Here is a 21,966-nt window from a genome sequence, read left to right on the forward strand (position 1 = left end):
CGCCAGATACACAATTGAATCCTTTCATACTTTTAGAAGACACATTTCGTTTGTTTTCCTCCAGGCATGTTTATAGTATATTACTCTCTGCCCTTTAACAGGGATGTTTGTAATCTGGATATTCTGATACCGAGGCGCCTGGAAGGGCTGGGCCGACAAGGAAAAACCATCTGAGAAAATAATTATATTTGGTGGGGTGTGTGTGCGCGACCCTAGGCATTTCCCTATTGTTTTAGCAGGAATCGGAACTCAACAACACCTCCCAGCTGCCTAACTTTTGCTTGCCTTTAGTTTTTAAGACAGATCGTATTTTAATAATTGTTCAGTAAGTCCCGTGTTTCTCTTTGCCTTTTTTTACTTCATGTTACGTTAACACGTTGTCATTACAGGTTGTCAGTGCTCTATACACCTGTCCACAGGAATGACATGTGATGCCCGAAAAGCATCATTGAAGCGAAGCGGAGAGTAAACAGTCCGTGGAAGAGAAGTGCGCTGCGCTACCGTGACCTTCATGTGGACCGCAGTCTGTTGTGCGACCATCAGTTTTTTCAATTAGTCCTGAAACTTACAGAGAGGTAAGATAATCATCTTCGAATTGTAACTCTTAGTAATATTTCTAGAACTTTTACGAGTTATTTGATTTACGTACATCTAACCTAAAGAATGATGTAACCTCTACAAGTTTGAAGAAACCATTTTTGAAGGCTGTCATTTTGACACCGCCTCAGTGTTATTTGTACTCGTCGCGGTCCATTAGCGTTTTTCTCATTTCTATTCTTGTGGCAGCTGTGGTTAAGCCAAGAGTAATTGCACCGGTTAAAGGCATTGGATTAGTACTACTTAGGTTATGTTTCACGAAACACGATCGAGTCGCGTGTACAGCAGTCATTTGTTGGGGTTAATGACATCCCTAAACATTTTGAGGTGTGAATTACACTTTAAGGTTTAATGGTCTCAGTTAGCCTACATCAAACCGTAGTGAAAGTCATTTTAGAGGGACTACATGAAAAAAGTGAAAAGAATTGAAAATAGACTGTGTTTATTAATCAATATATTGCAACATATTATTTTAAATAAAACCGAAAGTAGGCCTGACAAGCATAACGCTCTTGTCTTTGTTCAAACAATTTTTTATTTTATATTGTTTTGTATACACAAGCGTTCCAGACATTTTAGACAACATGAGGGCGAAAAAAATAACAGAATTTAAATTTTGGGTCAGACTCAATGTTTGTTATTGGTAGTATCTTTGTGAGGTTTTGATGCTTTACTACGACTAGATCTAGACAATTGTATCTAATAGTTTTGTCAGATCTGTGTGTCTGTTTCAAATGTCTTTAAATGTTTGAACCTTGTTGCGTGTTAGTAGGCCAAAGACTAAGCTTCAATGATTGTGGTAACACATGTGCCCTTGACTCTATCCCTTCCTCATTTGTCTTTTTCTATTTCATTCACAGCTGTTTTGTTCTGATTTATAATCTGTTTTATTCCTAATATATTCAGATAGCATTGACGATTGTCACAATGGACACGGTAGGTACCTATGGCAATTTGTGAGATGTGACATTTTGTCAGTCTTTGTGTGACTCTTATCCTGGTAACCGCTGAAAGCATCTCTGAAATGGAGTTAACAACCCAGAGCAAAGATTGCATTAGAACTAATATCCATTGTTCATTCTAGCTGTGTTGCAAGAAATTGCATATTTTGTTGTGCAAGTCTGTTGAGAAGAACCTGACTGGAGAGACGCCGAAACCTGACAACATGACTTTATTCTGCTGGAGCAAATGTAGAAGTACAACCTTATTTCGGGCAATTTACCAAAAAGCCATTAAAAAAAACAATAGACTTTGGAGCAATGGAACCGGAAGTCCTAAAAAGCTAACTCGTTTCCGGGTTTTGCTTACAAAAATACATCATCTCCTGGGCTCCAACTAGATACAAGTAGATATAAATCTACAACAAAGCTGGGCTTATTGCCTTAAGTAAGAAGATGTTTTTATTCTGGAATAGTTTGCTTAAAAGAAAATAAATAGGCAATAATGTGAATAAGAAATTATTCAACTTGTCAAATATTTTTTTTTACGTTTATGTCTGACATCCATGACACTCCTCCCATCCATTCTGTGATTGGTCGTTCGCAAGGATTCCTGGGTAGGTAACTTCGGCGGAGTGTCCAAAGATGCGGGTTTCACTTAAGATCGCATCGAGGGCACATAGGCGTCGCTCGCGTGCAGATTTCTGAGCACTTAAAAGACGAATGGACACCCTACGGACTCTTGGACTTGGCGAGCATGCGCAATTTAAGTCCATAAGACTGCAAGTCCTAACGAAATGTGCCATTTGAGACAAGGCCATTGAACGTTTAATGGTCAATAGGTAGTTACTTCATTCAAATCAGTACGTACAAGCATAGTATGCGATTTCGGACGCACCATAAATATATTGGCCCTAAAAACCATCTCACATTTAACTGTGCCTAAACGGTGGCAAAACAGACCGTTTTTGTGGGGGCATTCTAAAATGTATATTAATGTTATTTTTGCATTATAATAATTTATCAGTTTTCCTTGTATGTAGTCCTACTACATTTAAATACGGGTGCAGTGTACAGTTGATATCACAAGTGAAAGCTATAAACTATAAAAACTACTATGCGACACTACCTACAATCACAGTTCCTGTATACATAAGAAAGATGGCAGAGCCAATGACAAGTAATGGGTGGGGCGACAAGCCCTCTACAAGGTGTTGCCTCAACCTATTTTGCAATCTGCCATGTGTATGTTTAATTTAGTGCCAAATTGGAAATTTGCTGTCAGCCAGTTGCCAGATAAACAAACATTGACCTATTGTCTCCTCTGGTTAGCCATAACGTTAAACTAAAATATAAACAGCTATGTGCAATGTAACTTTTAGCCGAAATGACATGGGAAACATTTAAAAAAAATATCTCCTTTGTTTTCAGGGAAAGCATGTTATGCCATCAACATTGACTGCTGTTTTAAGGAATGTAGCACTTTTGCAACACTATGCAACCGAATATTTGTTGCATTCAGTCCCATTTAGCCCATTTTGAGGACTTAGTATAAACTATCTGTCATGCAGTCTCATTTTGAGACCGAGTGGAATGCATTGTAATTTTCTCCATAGTACTCTCAAAGCAAGGAATCCTTTTATCTTGTTTATATTGGTATAACAGCCTAAATGCCTCACATTCATTATGAGTCAGGTACGGTAGAAGCATTAACTATTCTTCTCCAGTTGAAGTTCTCATGTTTAGATCGTTTATAGTGATTTTGTTACAGTTGTTTTCATCAGAACATTAGTACGACTTTAGAGGATGGACATAGGTCAAGGGGTCTGTGGAATATTTCAGTTTACTTCAACACAGATAAGAAAAACAATAGTTTATTTAACAAAAAAAGTGATAATGATCTAAAATTCAGTCACACTTTAGAGTATTGTTGGTACTTGGTCATGTGCTTTGCAAAATTAATTTAGTTTCTTTGCATTTTAGACTTTTGAGACGTTATTAAAAACTTGTACACGAAGCAAAGATTAAAATGAAGTTTCCACTCAAAGATGCTTTCAACTATTCCAGCTTTAAAATGTATGATGGAACAGAAATGTGCCTGTGTGTCTTTCTGCATTTGAATATTATGGACCAGAACATTTTAGTAAACTCTGGTTTTTGGGGAGTCAGTGAAGAATAAATGAAGTGTTTGCATCCAAAATGAGAGAACGCCGTTTTTAAATTTTGTGCATTCCAATTAATATCAATCAAACTACAGTTGGTTTGTTTTGATTTATGCTATAATAGCAACAAAAAACAGCAAACTAATACAATAAAACACAAGAAATCTCATTTTGGAACCAAACTCTTTGAATGCAGACGTGTCCCAAATGGACACTTATGCACTATTCTATGCCATTTTGTACTATCAATAGTGTGAGTAGTGCGTTCATATTGAGAATTCTTAAAAAAAGAAGTAAAGGGAGGCGCAGCTATCAGATGCTGCTTGAGCAAAACTCTCCTGCAGAGTGGTAACACTTCAATCTGATGATGACTTAAGTAATGCTGGGCAAAACAGATGAAAACTACATTTAATGTACAATTCACAAATAGATTTTTATTCACACGCATTGTGCATTTGGACTCCTCTGGGAAACCGATATACTTCCGGTTAGTTTAAAACCGTTTAATATTCCATTTGGAACGATACTACCCTTCTAAAATTCATACACTAGATGGTATAGTGCATAGTAGGCCTATGTCATTTGGGACACAGCTGCTGTAAATAAAGTGGGAAACACAACAGCTTGTACAGGATGTTTGTGCATATCCATGTGTGTACGCATTCTTGCTTGTTTGCTTGTCAGTGAAAGACCCGATTGTTAATTTCGAGAGGGGAAACTCAAATGAGACGGCAGCAAGGGAGCTTATTTACTTTTTGTTAACGTGTGACTTTGAAAAGGACAGTGTATGGGCCGGGCCTGAAGGGGCTTGACATGAGTTTGTTTGTGTCTTTATCATGTGTTCATCACTGGATTAATTATGTACTAGATGCATGTGGGTCTGTTTGTGCGTGTTTGTTGTCTACTCCCATGGTTACCACGTCCATCACTGCTCTGTGTTAGCTGATGTCTGATGTTGTGAATAATTTATTTAGTTCTTCAGTTTACAGTATGCATACACCTCATACTGTAGGTATCTGTGTGTAGTTTGGGGTTTTATGGATATCTTTTTGCATTCTTACGATGAGTGGCACGCTGGACTGATAAAGCTCATCTTCCTGTCGTCCTCCTGCCTTCCACAAGCCCTATAAATATGATTAATGATAGTATTACACATCACGCCTGCCCCACACAAGTTCAGCAAGTGTTTCTAATTGTACGGCTTGGCCCAAAGCAACTAGCTGAACTCAAGCCTGAAACAAGTTTTCAGCAAATGACCCAGAGGAGAAGACACTGAACGTTTAAGCTTGCTTATTCTGGTTTTGTTCATATATTTAAGCAGTATCACACACCCAGAAGTACCACACATTAAAATCGAGTAACTCTAGTCAGTCCATGTTTTGCATTATATGTTCTGAGGATGAATAGACTGAGCCTATAGCCATGTTCTCATATAGTGATTATATGATCTTTGTTTCTCTCACTGTGTATTTGTATCTTAAACAGCTTCTTCAAAAGCCCAAAACCTGCCATCGTTTTTCTCCCTCTCCCTTTTTTAGAAGAATGACTCAGTCCTGTCTTTTTTCTATGTGCAGAGGGAGAGGGAAAAAAAGATAGCGGAAAAATAAATGTAGGGATCAGATTGAAAAGAGAGAAAGAGTCTGACATTGACATACAGAACAAAACAAAACCAAAGAGATTAATAACAGGAAAGAGAAACGAGAGACAGAGATTGAAGTGTTTATGAAGTTTTTAAAGCGTTCTTTAGACCGAACAGCTGTGGGTGGGGCTTAGGGTGTGGGAGATTGTCATCAAAGTGTTCCCCTCTTAGAGAGAAGAAGAGAACTTGTACGTTTGTGTGAGTATGAGAGAGTAGAGATGGGTTAGTGGGCACGCCTGAAGCATGTTAAGGGAGCGTGTATAAATGTGGAAGTGTATGAGAGGGCACAGTTTGGTTTGTGTTTGTTGGCTGCTGAACCGTGAGGAAAGAACTGCATGTGATAAGAGAGGCATAGAGGCACACATAGAGAGGCATTCGCTGATTTGTCAGACACACCCTGAAGATTATTAGTGAAGAACGGCAACAGAAAGGGATTCCCTTAAGAAGAGAAAGAGAGAGAGAGAAAAGAGAGAAGGAAAGATGAGGTATCGCCGCAGGGTAAGATTTCACGCTTTAATCAAAACATCTGTCTACATGGGTGTGTTTGTGAATGTGTACGTCTTTTTTTTTCTTGCCTTCACACAGTAACGTTTTAGTTCATAACACCAGCCAATGTTTTTACAGACATGTTTTTCTAATTTAGTGAGTATTACAGAGGTTGAAATTGGTTTGAATAACTGATGGTTTGCCACTCTTTTATACATATTATATCATGGGTAGCGATGATGACACACTGGAGAATATCTCTTCTAAATGGAGACCAGGTTTTGTGTATTAGCCAGGGTGCACTCATAAGGGCTTCAGAGCAGAGAAGCGGCCCTTATATGGAAGAGCTGTTGACTTATAAACTCAAATGTCCAGAGAAACGGCTCAGTGCCAAATTATACAGCAAAGCTGTGTTACAACATCCACGTTTTCTGTGTCCACAGGCTCCTGCTTTCAAAATCCAGTACAAGGCACACCATAATCGTTTAGAAATAGTATGCAGTTATGCTTTGTCATTAACAGTGTGCAACAAGCGACTTAAAGAAACAGAGACCTCATGTTAATAATGCCTCGGTCGAGTTCAGAGGTGTTTAATGACGTTACATAATGAAGCGCTATGTTTTTATTACCTTAGAGGGAGTTATTACTATCTACATACACCGCGGGTCCCCTTGCATAGAATGTCGTCATGTTGTTTCTACAGTAGCCCTAAACGGACAAAGTGCTCTACAGAGCGCATTTGGTAAATAAGTTATCTCCTTCAGCAAATAAGCAAAAAACGTCAAGAAACCATTGTGCTTTAAAAAGGGGGGGGGGGGGGTGAGCGATGGAATGAGACGTTGGTTGCAATTCTCAACCTCATCGCTAGATGCCGCTACATTTCACAGACTGTACCTTTAATATTAGAAAGTCAATAGTTTTGACTTATACTAATACTATAAGTCTTCAAATAATAATAATAATAATAACTATAATAATACTTCAAAGTATGTCCGATTCATTTTAGACCGTGACACTGATGTAAGTTTTATGACAGCATCTGCTTAACAAGCATTTTAAGTTCTACATTACAATAACTGAGAATTCTGCTTGAAATGTTGCTTATGGTAGAAGTTTACGTGAAAACACGTTGAAAAAACACTTTTTAATAATGGGCAGTTATTATTGTCTAACTTCTTGACTGACTCTTAAATGATTTGTTTGGCGATTAATCTGTCTAATCCCCTCCTTTCTGTCAACCTACTCTGATCTGATTGGTCAGATTGTCTACCGCATGCAATGCCACAAATTGTAATTAGGTGGGCATTACAAGAAGTGACGCATATCAGACCCGGGAACTGATATTAGAATGACAGGTGACTCGTTCGCATGATTCAAAGGCCACTCCTTTTATCCCAAGCCAATAACTTTGTTTTTCGGTCACTTTCGGCTTTACAACTTGGCATACGGCTTACATTCACACACAGCAACATTATAAACTGCATGAAATGTAGACATTGTTATATTTACTCTTTAAGATGCAGCAAGCATCTTTATTCTGTTGTTAATTTTTTTTCTTTCTTCATTTTAATATACTGCCATCCAGTTCTAGACCATGTCTATCGATGGCATTTGAAGCTGACTGGAGAATATCTGTTTTACTTGTAAGTTAGCTAGCTGCTGCCAAAATCTGCTGTTCCAACTGGGTGCACAGGTCAAGTCTGCCAGGAAACAAAGATGTAAGTTTCATGGCTGCTACAATGAGTTGTTGCTGGATTTGTTAAAGTTTCCCTGATTGCATCTCATTGCATCTTGGCTTGAAAAAAAAGACAGGCTTTGTTTGAGGCAGTTGAAAGCAAATCAACCAGACCGAATGTTTGTAATGCTTTCCTGTGGCTCAGCATGGCACTAGTAACGCCAAGGTTAGTCAGAAATGTATAGTACAATGCAATGTAAGTTTGCAATGTACATTTATTCCACTTTTATGTTAAGTTTGTTGAGTTGTATCTTTAACTACTTACTGTCAGGGTTGGTTTAAGACATCCTTGGGCAAGGATGTCTACCCTGTACACTTTTCACCCCCACTATTATCAATGTCCTCCACACTGCAAGTGTTTGATGTTGCTACAGTTGCACAGTAGAAAGCTTCACTGTTGGAAAAGGAGTTGTGAATTTTTATAAATCATTGCAGATTAGATATCAAAGACCTTAGAATATTCACACTGTTCACACATACGACCCATCCTATAGGAATTAATAACATACAGGGTATTCTATACAAACCGCACTTCATTATTTACTGTACATTCATTCATACTGAAAAGTACATAGACACAAGCAACAGTATAAACATCACCACCAAGTATTTATGAAGCTCATTACTTGTAGAAGATTAGGTGTTGGTACCTCTGGCTAATGGGCTTCTTTTTTGCCTCTCTTTAAGAAAAATCTTCCGCAACATCATTAATGTTGAGCTCTCTTGCTGGTTTACATCCAGAAATGTTTTTTTGATGTCAAGAAACCAGTATGCTTTCTTTTTCTAAATGTTCCTTCCATTAGATTAGTTTGGTTGTGGTCATTTATTGTATTTATTTAAACAGTGCTGGTTGACATTACACATAGGTTTTCCGTATCGTCCTTGTTACTGAGCAGCATTCTGAGCAGCACAATTTAAAATGAACAGTAATGGAAAACATACCAATTATCCAAACAATATGAAATAAAAAATGTATAGGTATTCACTGCGGCTTGTTTATTCCTCTATGATTATTTAACTGATGAAGACGTTTCCATCAGTTAAATAATCATAGAGGAATTAACATGTAACGTATGTAACCTCACTTCCCTGATGGACAGAACAAGACATTGTTTTGAACCGACAGAATTGGGTTTGATCTTGAGAACCTATCATCTCTCATTGTACTTTCAAAAGGCCAATGAACATGGCGAATGGCATGGCATTCTAGTCTCCGCCCCGTACATACGTGTATAAAAAGGTAGATGGCGTGCCCATTCATTCAGCTTTGGGCTGAGGAACTTGAGAGGCACACAACGTCTCGTTCCCTCCATCCAAGATGTTCCCTTTCTGTCGGTCTCTGGACGTTGTGTCGAACAGACAGAATGGAGTTCATATACAAAGTGCCACGGCGCGATGCCACGTCACGAGTTCCAATGGAGTGACACTGACTGGCATGGGCGAGTCACAAGTAAGCGCAACCAAGAATCGTAACCTTCAAGTGGTGTTGTAAGGCATCAATTGGGTGAATCACGATGACAGGCTCTTACCAACGGCTGTACAGGTGGTAGCATTTGGTACTCTGGGGGCGAGATAGCCGCTGACACCGTAAGGAACACTGGGAAGCGCTACCTCCTCTTCCCCCAGATCTTAGCCCAACAAGATTAAGCTAAATATAAGTTAAATACAAAAGAAAATAGAGTCAGAAATAAAAGGACCTTCAGGATGGCCATGGCTGGATAAGCTTTCGACACCAGAGATGACGAAAATTTACATGCTTTGGAAGGGAGCCCCAGGACGAGCGTGACGGGGTATAGACTTCTGCACTTTCTGCGCTGGATTAACATCCATGGGAGTCTCCATATCTCCGCTGCGAACAGCTTGGCAGCCGGCGCGGAACAAGAAGTAGACGATGTTGTGGCTGGGTCCAAAAAGAACACGGCTAACCATGACAGCAATGCCTTTATCGGCATATGCTCGCAGCGTGGCATGCCGTATCCATGAACGCTACCTCAGGATTTTGGAGACCCAGACATGTTATGCAGCTATCATGCGTGTCAGCCTCGAGGACGAGCCGGCCACATCCAAGATTACAGCGGCGAGACATGCCTGGTGGCAAGTGCGAGCTGTGAGAAATTTGCACTTTTAGGGAAAATTGCTCTAGTAGACAACCTCGGCTCGCTACCCAAACGCCCTGGGAATTTAAGTTTTATTAAGTTTAAAGATTTGGTATTGTAAATCTTTGCGAGTTTTGATTTGTTGAGTCTTTTTTTGTGTGCAGATGACGGCCCAATGAAAACGAATTCATTTTAGGAACAGATATTTATCTGTTACTGGAGCTTGTTTGTAAATACAGACAAAGCGCTAAAAGAACACTTGATTTAGAATGGCGATCTTTCCAGATCTGTATGTGCAGGTGTGTGTGTGGGGGGAGGTTGAGATTTAAGGAGCTATTATTGCTAATTTATTGGAAAGAATCTATGAAACAACAGTGGAGCAAAGCCAAGGAAACTGAATCGCACGCACACTCACACACACACACACACACACACACACTAGCATGAGCTTCCACAGGTGACCTTCCTGCCTCTCTTTCTGAACCTTATCCAAAAACCCACTTCCTCAATCGCATCTTGTCAGACTTTCCACTGGATTCACAGGGATAGGTCATTTGCTGATACAGTTCCAACACTTACCCTGAAAAATGGACAACTGTGTGTGTGTCAGGAAACTTGTCCCAAGTTATTTCAAAGCATCCGTTCTAAGTGATTGGCACGTATACTGTGTGTGTGTTGTTTGTCTTTTGTTGATTGGAGTGTTGATTGTTCACTTGTAAGCAGGTCCATATGTACTTTTTTCAGTTATTTGAGGTGAAGGTCTTGTATTGAGAATGAACTGAAGAATGTTTTAAATGCTTCACGAAAACGTTATATTTGTTTTTTGTTAAATAAAAAGCCTTATCTTGGAGTAAGGTGTATTTGTTGAATGATAGACATTCCAATAGAGAGGAAATCTGCCAATGTAAATGTTGATTACATGTGGGCCTGGTTGTACAGTAAAATACACTCTAAGGTCCTGTAATGTGGCAATGCTGTACGTGTATTTTTGGTCACTCTTTGTTTCTCTCAATCTGTAGGAGGCTGGTGTAGACGGTGGTGTGAGGTTAGTGATGGAGAGTGCTCTCTCAGCAAGAGATCGAGTGGGTGTCCAAGACTTTCTGCTCTTGGAGAACCCCAACAGCGAAGCCGCATTTATTGAAAATCTGCGGCGACGGTACAGAGAAGGCCTCATATATGTAAGACGTATACACATGCACAGCATTTTAACAAAGAAGTGTTATGTTTTATTTATGGGTTGATTTGAGAAGTTTTTCCTAAAATTCCCTAGGGTATAAAAGACACAGTTAGACACAGTATACTACAGAGATTTAAAATGAATGTGGATGGAATGTGAAACAAATATTGACATCAGTGCAAATACTGTATCTTAATTTTAATAATTGAACCCTAAAACTTTGAGCTTTGACTACATGTTATTTGATGTTGTGCAATGGTTGTTAATTTCCAGTCTGTGTTTCGTTATAATGTAACCATTTATTTGATATTTAATTTATGTTACTATTAATTTATATTAATATTTTATTGTATATTAATTGTATTAAATTACATTAAAACTACTCAACAGTTATTGATTCTTTTCCAGATGTCTACCGAAGTTAAGTTTGGGCCACATGACGTTTATTTATGTTGTTGCCAATGAAACGGTCTATACATTCGGCTATTTTCTTATCCCAGAATCTTTTAACACAGTCACTTTGATCTGTTTCTTCTCCGTCTTTCTATTTCTCTCTTTCTATAAGACGTATATTGGGTCAGTACTGGTATCCGTGAATCCTTACAGAGAACTGGAGATTTACTCCAAACAGAACATGGACCGGCACAGAGGAGTCAACTTCTATGAGATCTCACCTCACATGTGAGTGTTAAGTGTGTGTTTGTGTGTGTGTCACAGCCATGAGAATCCCTGAGAACATTCCGCCAATTCTCCTAGTGTGACTCACTTTCCTGTAGATTCCGGAACACGCACACAACTTTCCAATTACACGCACACACTAATTTTAAAGCCTTCCCCACACCCGTTCTGTTCCAAGCTCAATACAGGAGAGAGTTATGTGGCTGACAGCACAATCGTAATATTTAAACAATTTTTTATTTGAATGAAATATTTTTTAATTGATGTTGAATTAATTTCATAGAGCCGCTAAATTTTACCTATGTAAAGGCTTGTATATTATGGCTCTGAAATCTTAAGTGTTCATTATGCATAACTGCGTGATCTACCTTTGTTACGTCTGTGTTTTTGTGTCTGTGTGACTTAAGTTTTGCCCTGGCGGATAATTCATACCGTGCCTTGCGCACTGAGAGAAGAGATCAGTGTATTCTGATCTCGGGAGAGAGTGGAGCTGGAAAGACTGAAGCCTCCAAGAAAATTCTTCAGTATTACACACACATCTGTCCCACCCGCAACAACACGCACACTATAAGAGAGAGACTGTTACAGTCCAACCCTGTTCTGGAGGTACACACACACACACTCAAAAACACAGCATGGCTTCTTACACACACCATGGTAATTTTCTCTCTTCTTTTATTTCACAGGCTTTTGGAAATGCTAAAACTCTTCGGAATGACAATTCAAGTCGCTTTGGGAAATACATGGACATTCAGTTTGACTATAAGGTCAATTTGATCTACTAAGTTTACCACCCTAGTTTGCTGGTCACTGTGACTGGAAACCACTAAAATTATTTTTCTTTGCTTTGCAAAGGGGGCTCCAATAGGAGGTCACATCCTCAACTACCTGTTAGAGAAGTCTCGTGTAGCCCACCAGAACCACGGCGAGAGAAACTTTCACATCTTCTATCAGCTACTGGAGGGTGGAGACGACCCTCTTTTGAAGAGACTGGGGTTAGAGAAAACCAACCCACAACATTATCATTACCTAGTTAAGGTGAATCTTTATATTTAATGTACGTGTGGTGTGTGTGTACATTCAAATTTTAACAGTATGGAAGAATATTTTATTGTAGCACTGCCCCACCTACCCCCATATAATATGAAATAATAATATTTAATATAATAATATGCACTGTATGTAACAAACATTCTCTCTGTCAGGGAAACTGTCCACGGGTGAGCTCCATCAGTGATAAGAACGGCTGGAAAGTTGTGAGCAATGCATTCACCATCATTGGTTTTAATGAAGAGGAGATACAGGTGCATACACACCTTGCACATTCACGGCTACAAATCTTGTATTAAAATCCTGTATTCACTCACAAAGCCCCTCTTCTTTCAGGGGCTGATGGAGATTGTGGCCAGTGTTTTACACCTGGGTAACACACAGTTTGGTGAGGATGAGGAGGGTGAGACACACATCACCACTGAACCTCAGCTGAGATATCTGTCCCAGGTGAGTTAAGAACTCAAAATGTTCATGCTCAATTTGTATTTATCAGTCTTGAAGATACTACTGTAAATAGATAATTTATATAAATATACAAAATTTGCAGTTTGTTATATGTAAAACATTTTATGTAAAACTACAGTATTTTCAGTTTAGCGGTGGTATATTAACTCAATGCGTGGTGATTTCAAAACAGGTAAACTAAAGTGAGAAAATGTCCTGTCTCAGATATCTGAGTCCGTCTGAACTTTCTACAGTTTCATTCCAGAATCATTAAATTAAATTGTCTAAGGTTTGTTGTGGGGAACCAACTGTTCTGAGGTTGATCAGGATGAGTCTTAATTAAATAGAAACTTATTTTGTTAGGAATTTGTCACAGATACCTATTTCAGAATTCATCATGAGTTCAGCTTTATCTTGCTTGATGACCCATGGAATGTCTCTTATTTTGTTTTTACCACCAGCTGCTGGGTGTGGACGGGTCAGTTCTGAAAGAAGCTCTTACTCATAAGAAAATTGTTGCCAAAGGGGAGGAGGTAATATTATAATAGTATATCTCTCCGTGCCTTTTCTTCTGTCTCCATCATTTACAATTGACACCTTTATGGTTTACTTAACTCGTGCATTCAGTCCATTTAAAACACTGATTGTTTACAAATGACATTAAACAAAGATGCGTGCAGTTAATTCCTTGTCTGTATGTTTATTTCAGATGATCAGTCCATTGAGTTTAGAACAGGCGCTCTCTGCTCGAGACTCATTGGCTAAAGCCATATATGGTGGTGCCTTTACCTGGCTTGTCCAAAAGTTAAACCAATCGTTGGCTTTTAAGGTGTGTTCTTACTTTCTTTTAATAAGAATTATACGTTAACTTTGCTTAAATCGACCCGCTGTTGTTAATATCATCTGTTTGTGTATAAACAGGAGCTTAGTTTGCTTCTTTGATTTTGTTGTGCCCTCTAGTGGAGTAATGATTGTATAATGTTTTTATGTGTGTGTTCCTCAGGATGAGGTCCACTACTCTAGCAAATGTTCTTCTGTTATCGGTTTGCTAGACATATATGGATTTGAAGTCTTTCAACACAACAGGTTTTTCACATTTACTGCTTCTTTTATTGTCAAGTTTGCTGCTGAAGTAAGAACTCATTAATACATATTATTTCAATAAGTTATGCACAGGATTATAAACATTATATTATATAAAGCATAAACATGTCTTTACCGTCTGTAGTTTTGAGCAGTTCTGTATTAACTACTGCAATGAGAAGCTTCAGCAGCTGTTTATTGAGCTCACACTGAAGGGTGAACAGGAGGAATATGAGGCTGAAGGGATCGTGGTGAGTTTGTGCAAGGATAATAATTAAACAGTGTGTGTGTGTGTGAGAGAAATAGTGTATCTGAGAATTTTGCACTTTATGTTATTACGAGCATCATATGGATTTTTCAGCATCATGCTTTTTTAATTATTTAAATTTTCTTTTTTATCATACAATTTAATATAAATTCATTTTATTAATTCTTGCTTTAATATAGAAAAATACAATAACATGACCTTTCGAGTAGGGAAGGACAGAAAATTCTATAAAATAGTCTTTTTTAAGAATAAAGTTTTAAACTAAGTGTTTTTTTTATCTATGCATTGGCCCTAGCCATAAAAAGTTATGTGCTGCAACTGTGATTTATTACATGCTTCCCTTTTTTTTTTTACAAATCTTTATTATGTAAAATATTTAGAAGCAAAGTATTTGCATTTCTGTACATTCATGTCACTTCTTTTTCCTGAAAATCGCATACAGCTGATATAAGTTTTAAAAGTACTATTCACTTAAGCATACTCTATCTGAGGTTTATATTTCAGCCAGAAAAAATTGATATATTTTTTATTTAATACAATTATTGGTATTGTTGGTCGCACCATAAGATAAGTGTTTGTTAAACATCATTGACCCATGTGGTAGTATTCTGTTACATATTTCTAAATGTGTTTGTGTACAGGGGTGTATGAATACTGTCTCATAGAGTGTAAAGTAACACTTCTCTTTCAGCTGATTGTTTTCATCCGAAGCAACTTGCAGAACACAACCAGAAATCAATCATATAACGCACTACATTTACATTGCAATAAGAATTTTTGTACTTTTCGTATTTGTAAATGGTTTCCTAATGTGTAAAAAATGACATTCCCTGTTTTCTATTCAGTGGGAGAGAGTGGAATATTTCAACAACAAAATCATCTGTGACCTGGTGGAGGAGAAACATAAAGGCATCATTGCCATTCTGGTCAGTCCGTTTATTCTGAATATTCAGTTTTTATGGTCATAGGTTAAACTGAACTGAGCTGAATGTGCTTATGTTTTTAACTCAGGATGAGGAGTGCCTAAGACCAGGAGATGCCAGTGACATCACGTTCCTGGAGAAGCTGGAGGACACACTAGGGAACCATGCCCATTTTGTTACGTAAGAGCACTATAGTTCACACACACATACTGTATGATGTACACTTTCACATAACTGTCTAAAGCATCAATCTTTGACTACATTCCAGTCATAAAATGGCCAATGGGAAGATCCGCAAGGCAATGGGGCGGGAAGAATTTCGTCTGGCTCACTATGCTGGAGAGGTCAACTACAATGTAAATGGTGAGAAGACAAAATATCTACTCGCATCCATTCTTCCTGTGCTCAGTGTTCACTTGTGCAGTGACATTTCTGTTATTTTCAGGATTTCTGGACACAAATAATGACCTGCTGTACAGACACCTAAAAGAGGTACAGTGTGTTCACAGTGTTAGAGTGATGAATGTTTGTGTGTCACTAAACCCTGTGTGTATCTTATTGCAGGTGATGTGTCAATCAAGGAATCACACTGTGAGTCAGTGTTTCCATTCAGAAAAGTTGATGGACCAGAGAAGACCAGAGACGGTTAGATGAACTCAAACACACACAAATAAACATGATTAACTGTCATGGATGGGACTTTCCTTTGAAATATTTTAATATTCTTACTAACACAAGTCTGATTGTCTTTTGCTCAGGCTGCCACGCAGTTTAAGCTCAGTTTGGCTAAACTGATGGAGATTCTGATGTCTAAGGAACCATCATACGTCCGATGTATAAAACCCAATGATGCTAAACAGCCAGGTATAGTAAATGTTAGAGTGATAGACTTCTCTAATACTTAGCCAATTTACAAAATTGTAAAATCTACCCATAACCTTCTAAACAATCCCTGTTAAGAATGTACATAACCATGTTGGCCAAAATATAATTTAACAAGCACACATAAAGGAAAATAAAAAATAAAGCTGCTTGTTTATCTCAACGGTCCCTCTTTCTGTTTCTTCAGGTAGGTTTGATGAAGTATTGGTCAGGCATCAGGTGAAGTATTTGGGTTTGATGGAGAATCTGAGAGTGAGGAGAGCAGGATTTGCATACAGACGAAACTATGAAGCGTTCCTAGAAAGGTTGGTGTCTAATCATAAACTAAGAGTACAGAACTGTAAAGATGTTTTTATAACTAACAGCAGATAGGTTTATTAATGTCTCTGTTCTGTTTATTTTGACGTGTGTGTGCTTGCACAGGTATAAGTCTCTGTGTTCGGACACCTGGCCAAACTGGCAAGGGAAAGTATCAGAGGGAGTCGCCATTCTGGTCAAACACCTCAACTACAAACCTGAGGAATACAAACTGGGCAGGTGAGACAGGAAAAGGCAGGAAAATATAATGTACAGTGTAGGAAAGTAGAAGTGAAGCAGAAAAGGGTGTAGTAAGTAGGTTGGTAGGTTCTGATGACTTCATGACATCACAAGGCAGTACTCGTACTATATCTACAGATGCCTTTCCGCTATTTTCATCTTTCTTTAGGTCCAAGATTTTTATCCGCTTCCCAAGGACTCTGTTTGTGACTGAGGATGCACTTGAGGCCCAGAAGCAAACCATCGGTAAGACAGAGGAACACAATGATGATGATGAAGAAAAAAAAGTGAATGCTCATACATTAAAAAGAGAAGTTTATTTAAGAAATGTTTATTTACATGTGGTGCTTTTTAAAGTGTTAATAATAACATTACTAAAGGTTTATAAATATTTTTTTAGCTGTCACTGTGCAGAAATCCTGGCGGGGCTACAGGGAGCGAGCCAAGTATCATCGTATTCGATCTGCAGGTACAACAGAAGCACAAATAAAGCAAACACAAAGACAAAGACAAAAATATGGCTTATTATTAAATGTGATACAATCTCTTTCAATGTTCAGTTATTGCTATCCAATCATGGTGGAGAGGGGTCAAAGGTCGCAGGAAAGCCAAGCATCGTAGACAAGCAGCAGATACCATACGCAAGTACGAGTGTATTGTCTGTTTGGGCGAACAGGTTTAAATGTAGTGTCAATAATTTTGTCCATGTAATTTAGTGTATTCACCCCATCACAGGTTTATCAAAGGCTTTATATTGCGCAATGAGCCCCGTTGCCCTGACAACGAGTACTTCCTGGACCACGTACGATACTCCTTCTTGATGAAAGTGAGACGGAATCTGCCCAAAAGTGTGCTTGACAAGAGCTGGCCAAGACCTCCACCTTCACTCACTGAGGTATGCGAAAGCATAGATCAGCAAATATTTTCTTAAAAGGGTCATGTGTAGGATCTGAGGATGTCTCGCTGTCTCCCCCTACAGGCATCTGAGCTTATTCAAAGAATGTGCATACGCAATCTAGTCAATGACTACTGTAGGAGAATCCATTCCGAGTGGAAGAAGGAGGTAATATATTTATAAAAAGGAACATACGCACAGACATACACAGCACATACTGTACATAGATAACCATAATGTCGTCTTTTGCTATCTGTAGCTGGAACAGAAGGTGGTAGCCAGTGCAATCTTTAGGGGTCAGAAGGAGTGCTATCCTCGAAGCGTTCCCAAACTTTTTGTGACCACCAGAATAGGTAACACTTAAAAGAACTATTAAGAATTCTTGACAATGAAACACACATACATGCAAGGTAATAAAGACACCTAATGAGACATCTTTGCTCCCATAGAAACCGAGGAAATTAATCTCAAAGTATTGCAGACTCTTGGAAATGACAACAAAGTGAAGGTAAATGTGTGTGTTTATGTTTATGCATTTGGTAGACGCCGAAGCAACCTGCAGTGCGTTCAAGGTGTATGTTGTTGTCATTTATTCCATTCTCAGTATGGTGTCGCCGTCATCAAATACGATCGTCACGGTTTCCGAGCACGTCCACGTCAGCTACTGCTGACCACTTCAGCTGCTGTGTTGGTCCAGGAAGCAAAAATCAAACAACGCATTGAGTACAGCACCTTGCTGGGTAATGTTACTGTAACACAGCTAACCCCCATTGTAGCTTGATAATACAGAGGTTATTAATGTTTAATACTCATTTGCTACACCTTATAGAATTGTAATCATACGCCTCCCTGGTACCTAACCTGCTAAATTCTTATCGGTATCATTCTACCAATTCTGTTGTTTTGTTTTACTTTGCAGGCATTTCTGTTAGTTCCCTCAGCGACGGCTTCTTTGTTTTGCACGTTCCCACTGCTGACAGTAAGCAGAAGGTGAGAGAATCAGGCTACTGTGGAGGTTTTTATGCCTTGTGCTTTTTTTATGCCTTTGACCTTTTGCCATTTGTCCTCCAGGGTGACCTGGTGCTCCAATGTGATCATGTGATAGAGGCCGTCGCAAAACTGGCTATCATGGCAGACAAGATACACAATGTCAACATCAGTCAGGACAGGTGTGTGTTTGTGCATATGGGTGCACTGTACAGTATGTTTGTGTACACTCTTGAAAATAAATGTGCTTAAAAGGTTCTTCACAACGATGCCAAAGAAGAACGATTTTTGATTGCACAAAAAAACATTCAGTCAAAGGTTCTTTAAAGAACCATCTCTTTCTTACCTTTTTATAATCTTTTTATAAATGAACCATTTCCCCCACAAAGGACCTTTTGTGAAACAGAAAGGTTCCTCAGATGTTAAAGGTTCTTTATGGAACCAAAAGGTTCTTCTATGGCATTAAAGAAACTTTTGAAGAGTTTTAGTCCTTCTCCGCACACATCTTTTAAATTAGAACTTCACCCTTCAATCTTTTATTCACTACACGCTTCAATTCTGTAGAATCAAGAAAAAATAATTAAAGAAATATTAAATGTAGACAAATGTTTTTATTCTCATCATGTCCATTGAAAAATTTACAGTTGCATATTTGCTTGTTTCTGTTGAATTCATTGTACTGTAATTCAGTGATCTGTTTTACAATTTGCAAGACATAAACAACACGTGATCCTAAAGCGCTTCCTGTTTTAGTTTTTTATTATGACTCAAACGTTAGAACAAAATACAGAAAATGTTGAACAAATCTTCATGGTGAAAAAGCAGTTAGTGCTCTGGACCAGTGTTGTTAAATGTTCTAAAATAGATTAACAAGACTTGCACATCAGATATTTATTATTTATATGCAAAGTCCTTGATTTTCCATGTTTTGTTTTACATTATTTTGCTATTACATTGCTATAATAATATAATACATTCAAACTCTTGCACTTCTTAAACTTTAGTATCAGGTTTGCAATAGCGAGAGGAAAGGAGGGAGTAATACATTTCACCTGCGGTCAGGAACTACGTGTTGTGAAAACCAAGAATGGACAACTCTCTGTGGTAAGGGCCACACACACACACACACACACTGATGAGGAAATACAATGAAAACATTTTGGTTAGGTTGGTTTTAGGACATGGAGGAGATTAATATAATGCTGACTTAAACATTCAGCTAAACTGTTTGCATCCAAGCAAAAACTATTAACCCCACGGTAAACCTTACTGTGAAACATCTGGTTCCTTTCTTCCAGACCACTCCTCTGATCTCATGATCAGCCAGTGACAGCTTACCAACAGAAGGAATCTTGAGCATTTCCGAAGAGAGCTTTAGCCAATCACCAGATAAAGCCAGACAACACTTTATATGCTTCCATCCAAAGCTGCATCTGCAATTGTGTATTAACCCTTTGATGCACAAGCTATTGAAACCCATTCTAATGCACAACGTGGGTTTAAAATGACCCGTATTAATTTTCTATGTTTTTTCATGCATGGCTGTGGTTTTTTGTTTCATCCTTTGAAATTTAATTATATCAGCGTTTATTATTCAATGATCTACGAAATCCATGATTCATGAATATTATGAAATAATGTATTTGAAATTTTTCCCAGGATTTTGTGTGAATAAAATGCCAAAAAAAATTATCAATACAATAATGATAAAAAAATGTTTTGTTAAAATATTCATTTTAATTATTTAGACCAAAACTTTTAAAACTTGTAATATATTTATTTGACGCTTTTTATCACTTACCATATCATAGCTGCTAACACTAATTTGAACTGTATCTATCAGTAGTGCAACTTAAGTGAATTGTGGTGACAAAATAAGAGAAAGAAATGGACAAATTAACATTACACATTTCCAGTTCCGTTTCACATTGTCAACTCAGTGCTTGCACGCCTCACATAAATGACAGCTACACATTTGTGCTCCTGCATCAGGACTAAGAAAGACCTTATATTCCTCATCCTGTTCATCGTGCAACACTCCAAGACCATTTCAGGATTTAATGAAGAATAATAGCCATAATAATACTCTGGATAAATATAACCACAAGAATATTTTCAAATGCAGATCAAACAGTTGGTCATGTACAATACTTATATATTGTCAACGGCAGCTCCCATGCTCCCATGTTGTGCATTAGATGATCTATTTTCATTCAAGTAAGAAATGGTAAAATTAAAATAACAATTTGTGATGATCAAAGTTAATTGAGGAATACCTGGAATACTGAATTATAAAATTAATTTCTTGCAAAGATATAGAAAATAAAGACTGTTGGGTAAGTTTAGACCCATGTTCTGCATCAAAGGGCTACATTTTTTTTTTATCATTTCTTAGAATACCGAAACTTTGATAAGGTTGAATGTGCATTTTAATGATGATTTTGTAAATGTATTGATGATCATATTTTCTCTTTGCATAATTATCAAATGAGATCTGTGCTACATATGTCATAGTTTCAATCTTAAAGACAAACATACTATATTGTTTTAAATGATGTCATAAACTGCAGAAAAACAGAAGGTTGACACTCAATCTGTTAGTGCAATATGTACTTTTTTGACATTAATGCTTTTAAAATTTTGTATTGAATTTAATTTCCTGTGATAATATATAGGCCTCTATCATTGGTTTATATGTTCATATTAGACGCCAAAGAACCACTTTTCCAACCCGTGTTTTGGAACGATCAGTTGCAACATGACGTAATCCGGGTTGGTCAGCATGTGCACATACTCAGAAAATAAATGTTGAAATGGAAAAACTTTGTCTCACAAATACACATACACTGTAAGTGCCTCTCAGCAATTTTATTGAATATTCATAACACAGATGGCAAAAAATATTTCACTGCTTTCCATAGAAATTAAATACTGTATGTGTTCAGCACACATTTCATAGATAAATAAAATAAATAATTTAATAAATAACACAAGGTGGAAAGTACAGGGGAAAGACAATGAAAGGGGATATAAAGTCTCATTCTGTCCTCTGATTGGCTGAATGTCAGTGGGGGAGGGAAGTGGGGTGTTTGGGGAATTTTGATTTTGGAGCGTGACTAACTTGTTTTTATGTTTGTCAAAATGTCTAATATAAAGTGTGTACTGTTTAACGTTCTTATCAATTTGAAATACAGCATGAACATAACCTACGTTTAATAAAAAATCCCAAAATGACAGAATTTGTTCTTGACTTTATCATCTGATTAATACTGCTTGTTTAACATTAATAAAATGTGCTCTTTTTATATTCGGAACAAAAGGTCTAGCTGCCTGGTCATGTTCTTACATATATTTTCCCGAGCCCCCTTATACATACTAATATAACA

General features: G+C 37.8%; 1 protein-coding gene across 4 annotated transcripts; it reads left to right on the forward strand.

The window, feature by feature from the left end:
• Positions 1 to 98: 98 nt before the first annotated feature.
• On the forward strand, positions 99 to 21,902 carry myo1ca (myosin Ic, paralog a). Of its 4 annotated transcripts, none has more exons than XM_056745952.1 (33): positions 99 to 325; positions 398 to 575; positions 10,673 to 10,831; positions 11,396 to 11,511; positions 11,916 to 12,114; positions 12,195 to 12,275; positions 12,364 to 12,546; positions 12,714 to 12,812; positions 12,895 to 13,008; positions 13,467 to 13,538; positions 13,715 to 13,834; positions 14,009 to 14,091; positions 14,234 to 14,339; positions 15,202 to 15,282; positions 15,368 to 15,459; positions 15,548 to 15,642; positions 15,725 to 15,771; positions 15,844 to 15,924; positions 16,038 to 16,143; positions 16,349 to 16,466; positions 16,585 to 16,698; positions 16,868 to 16,944; positions 17,099 to 17,167; positions 17,259 to 17,343; positions 17,434 to 17,593; positions 17,678 to 17,761; positions 17,853 to 17,946; positions 18,043 to 18,101; positions 18,198 to 18,333; positions 18,513 to 18,583; positions 18,665 to 18,762; positions 19,585 to 19,684; positions 19,879 to 21,902. In XM_056745952.1, the coding sequence occupies exons 3-33, from the start codon at positions 10,706 to 10,708 to the stop codon at positions 19,897 to 19,899; spliced, it is 3,087 nt and encodes a 1,028-aa protein (XP_056601930.1). In that variant the 5' UTR covers positions 99 to 325; positions 398 to 575; positions 10,673 to 10,705; the 3' UTR covers positions 19,900 to 21,902. The 4 variants fall into 4 exon arrangements, with proteins under 4 accessions (XP_056601930.1, XP_056601928.1, XP_056601929.1 ...); XM_056745950.1 differs by having other exon boundaries at positions 420 to 575; XM_056745951.1 differs by having other exon boundaries at positions 99 to 575.
• The last annotated feature ends 64 nt before the right edge of the window (positions 21,903 to 21,966 follow it).

This window comes from Triplophysa dalaica, chromosome 4 (assembly GCF_015846415.1).
Source record: "Triplophysa dalaica isolate WHDGS20190420 chromosome 4, ASM1584641v1, whole genome shotgun sequence".
In the NCBI taxonomy this organism is placed as follows: Eukaryota; Metazoa; Chordata; class Actinopteri; order Cypriniformes; family Nemacheilidae; genus Triplophysa; species Triplophysa dalaica.